At 46.7% G+C, this 3,573-nt stretch overlaps 1 protein-coding gene across 1 annotated transcript; it reads left to right on the forward strand.

The window, feature by feature from the left end:
• The first annotated feature begins 589 nt into the window (after positions 1 to 589).
• Positions 590 to 1,798, forward strand: LOC115330631 (leukocyte elastase inhibitor-like). The gene has a single exon (XM_040218352.1). The coding sequence runs from the start codon at positions 590 to 592 to the stop codon at positions 1,796 to 1,798; it is 1,209 nt and encodes a 402-aa protein (XP_040074286.1).
• The last annotated feature ends 1,775 nt before the right edge of the window (positions 1,799 to 3,573 follow it).

Consider the following 3,573-nt stretch of genomic DNA (forward strand, 5'->3'; position numbering starts at 1 on the left):
AAGAAAAATAACTAGACAGAAGGTAACGAAAGGTTTTGTTTATTTGTATTCATTTCTGTATTAAAACCAGCACGCTCTTTTTTATTGCGTCGTTTTTGGCATATAAAACGCCATTTGTAATTTTGATTACAATTAAAACTCACGCGGCAGAGAAGAATAAATAACGACAATTATTAAACCGCGGCTATACAACTTTGTAAAAGACATCTCACGAACACTAAACAATTGTTACTTCACAAGCGCCGCCCAATTTTCCTGCTACACCAAGCTCTCTATACGCGCAGTTATACAATATAATTTTATTACGAGACGAGCGAATCAACTTCAAAAAGTTCAATTACCGTTTATAGAAACAAAACCTACAAGACCGAAATCCCAAAGCGTGAGGAGTACAACACACGCAAAATAGTTTGTGAAAATCCCACTCAGTGTCCACCATTTTTCGCGCAATACAATGGCGTTCATGGGGATATTTCTTTATCAAAAGGAGCCGACTGGATTGTGGTGGTATGTTTTGATCTTGGTTTTCAATCCGCCTGTGAGGGTATAAAAGCGTCAGAAATCTCAACGCATTCTCACTTCTTCAGCGATGTCTCCCCAGGGTGCACTTATGGTCTTGATTACGGCGCTAGCGGCTGCTGGGCACGTTAGTACTCAGAGCGACGATACTAAACTCGCCAGGGCAAGCTCAGAGTTCGGTTTAAGACTTCTCAATGAACTGTGCTCTACCAGGAAGCCTCAAGAAAACATCTTCTTCTCCCCAAGCAGCATCTTCGCAGCGCTGACCATGGTCTACGCCGGTGCAAAGGGTATGTCTGCCGCGGAACTTGAGACTGTCCTAGGCCTAAGCAGGGCAAAAATCACGACGCGGCACGCCGTTCTCGGGGCGTACAGGACGTACCTGAATGACCTCCAGTCGCCCAACGTGACCCTGAATATAGCCAACGCAGCTCTGGTCGACAAAAGGCTTAGACTTCTCGAGAGCTACAGGCAGGACCTGGCTGAGACGTTTGGTGCCGAGGTTCGGTCTGTTGATTTTGAGAACAATCTGAAAAACGTTGTGTCCGAAATTAACCAATGGGTCAAGACGAAGACAAAAGGCAAAATTTCCGATATCGTTAGCGAAGGTTCCTTACGCGAGGCAGCGATGGTCCTCATAAATGCTATATATTTCAAAGGCTCTTGGGAGAACGCTTTCGACACCAATCAAACATCTAATTTTCCGTTCTACAATGGAGGCATCGAACCTGTCCAGGTGAAAACCATGACATGCAGGAGTACTATGAACTATTGTACGCTACCCGAGCTCAAGTCTCAAGCCGTCCAGCTTCCATACTCCGGGGACCGATACAGCATGGTCATTGTTCTTCCAAACGACAGGACCGGACTTCCTCAGCTCATAGGAGCCCTTTCTGTCAGAACACTTCTGTCACTTCTGAAGAAGTTGTCTCCGCACGAAGTGGAACTCAGACTCCCGAAGTTCGAGCTAAGAACAAGCTACAAGCTTGTGGATGCGTTGAAGAGGCTGGGCTTAATATCCATATTCAGCAATCGATCCGACCTATCGGGGATCTCAAGTCAGGGGAAACTCAAAGTGTCCGATGTTGTGCACAAAGCTATGGTGGATGTGAGCGAAGAAGGGACTGTCGCAGCCGCTGCAACGGAAGTCAAGGTTGTATTTGAAAACCTCAGCTATCCAGATGCTCTGGATTTTCACGTCGACCACCCTTTTCTGTTTCTCATCTCTGACACCGTCCAAAATCGAATCCTCTTTATTGGTGCGGTTCATAGATTGTGAACAGACCGCATCTGAAGAGATGTTATTTGAACTTCCTTCGCCGCACTTGGTAAATATTTAGAGGAGGTTTTCCTAACTAATAAACCATATTCGAAACAATATATGTGTTTACGCCCTTATGAGTGATGCTCCTTCAAAAAAACACAGCCGTGCAATAAAATGGGCTCTCCAAATAAAATGTTTAATTGCGTGTCATCCACCTGTGGTCCACATTATCTGTGAGGTAAGAAAATGTTTAGGGTCCGCTGGTGCTTCGCCGTTTTCATTTTTTATGCTCGTTAATTACCCTTAAAAGTGGCTCAATGTAACACAAGATTTCGCTGATCTAGTTACAAAATTCTAACGGAAAAAAATATATTCCCGAAGTTATTGGGATTTTTGTTTGTCATCGCGTTTTATTAAATTTAATCTCTGGTATAGTCAGTTGTAGATGAAGAAAAGTATTCGAAGGAAATGGGGGGGTGGGGCGGAGGAAGCAAACGAAATGCCGGAAAGGATAGAAGGAAACCTTCTCTCTTTTTTTTTCTGACTTTTAACTTGCACCGAACCTGAGCGCACTGAACGTAGTATCTTAATAAATCTTTCCTTTTTTTCAAATTTTGCTTTATTTCAAAAGTTATAGGCAAAATAGGATTACAAAAAACAAGCAGAAAATAACCTCCTCCATGACGCCCTTGGTTGCTTAAGTGGCCGTGAACTAGAGGAAGGGTAGTGAGCTCAGCGAGCGCTCACGGCTGCCGCACTAACTGTAGACGGCTGGAGAGGGCGCCACTTAAGCATGTTTAGATAGGCTGTATGAAGCGGGCAGCCAGGGGGGCTCGCATTGCATTTGCTGCACGATTAAACACTAATTCGGCATGACACTTCGTGGGCCAGAAACGACAGCAAACACGGGGTAAAGATCAGTTCCGAACGGGAGCCCCTTCGCGCTGCCATACCGCCAAACGGCCAAACCGCAAGCCAAACCTTCTCGGCGAAGGCCTTCGGAGCGCTCAGAACCGGTCGGATCCTCGAGCCCGTATACGACCGCAGCGCCGCCGCGTACATCCTCGATCTTTCTACGCTCCCCGCCCGCCGGTGCCTGATCGCACTGCAACTTTCTTGTATGCACCGCCTTTTGCACCACGTGGTGGCGGGTAAGTCGACGGATCATTTCTTGTTTCCGTACTTTATAAACTGCATTTGTTTTTCTTTGTTTTTTTTTTCGATCTAAAATACTGAACAAAAACTACTTTTATAAATACCGGGTGAAACAAGGAGACGGTAGGCTCTTTAAATCGACCGGAAAATTCGGTTTCTTAACCTATCGCGCTACGACTTCGTGCACCGTTGCCCACAGATGGTGCATTTTTTTGTAAAATTTGCAAAGAGCGAACTTACCCGAGGGAAAAGTAAAGAAAGAAAAAGGCTTAGCTCCTATGGAAACGCAGCGACGCCACCGGTCTGCAATCAACACGGCGCCGTTTTGCACGGTAGACAAGAGATGGCGCAACGAACGCCGCCAACGAACGAGCATACGGGCGCCGAGAGCCGGCCGAGGTATTCCTCAAAGGCTCTTTAGCAGACGATCTTTTCGACTCAAAACAGGGCGCGCGTTCCGCAGGCGGCGACAGTCGCAGAAACAAAAAAAAAAATACACGCGCGGTAACAACAAGGCACTGCAGTTCCTTGTCTGCTAATTACGCCGGCTCTCGGCGTCGTCTGCTCGTTCGTTGGCGGCAGTTGGCGTCGCGACCCCTTGCGCCATCTCTTGTCTACGGTGCAAAACGGCGCCG

This window comes from Ixodes scapularis, unplaced genomic scaffold (assembly GCF_016920785.2).
Source record: "Ixodes scapularis isolate PalLabHiFi unplaced genomic scaffold, ASM1692078v2 PGA_scaffold13__105_contigs__length_92229423, whole genome shotgun sequence".
Taxonomy (NCBI): Eukaryota; Metazoa; Arthropoda; class Arachnida; order Ixodida; family Ixodidae; genus Ixodes; species Ixodes scapularis.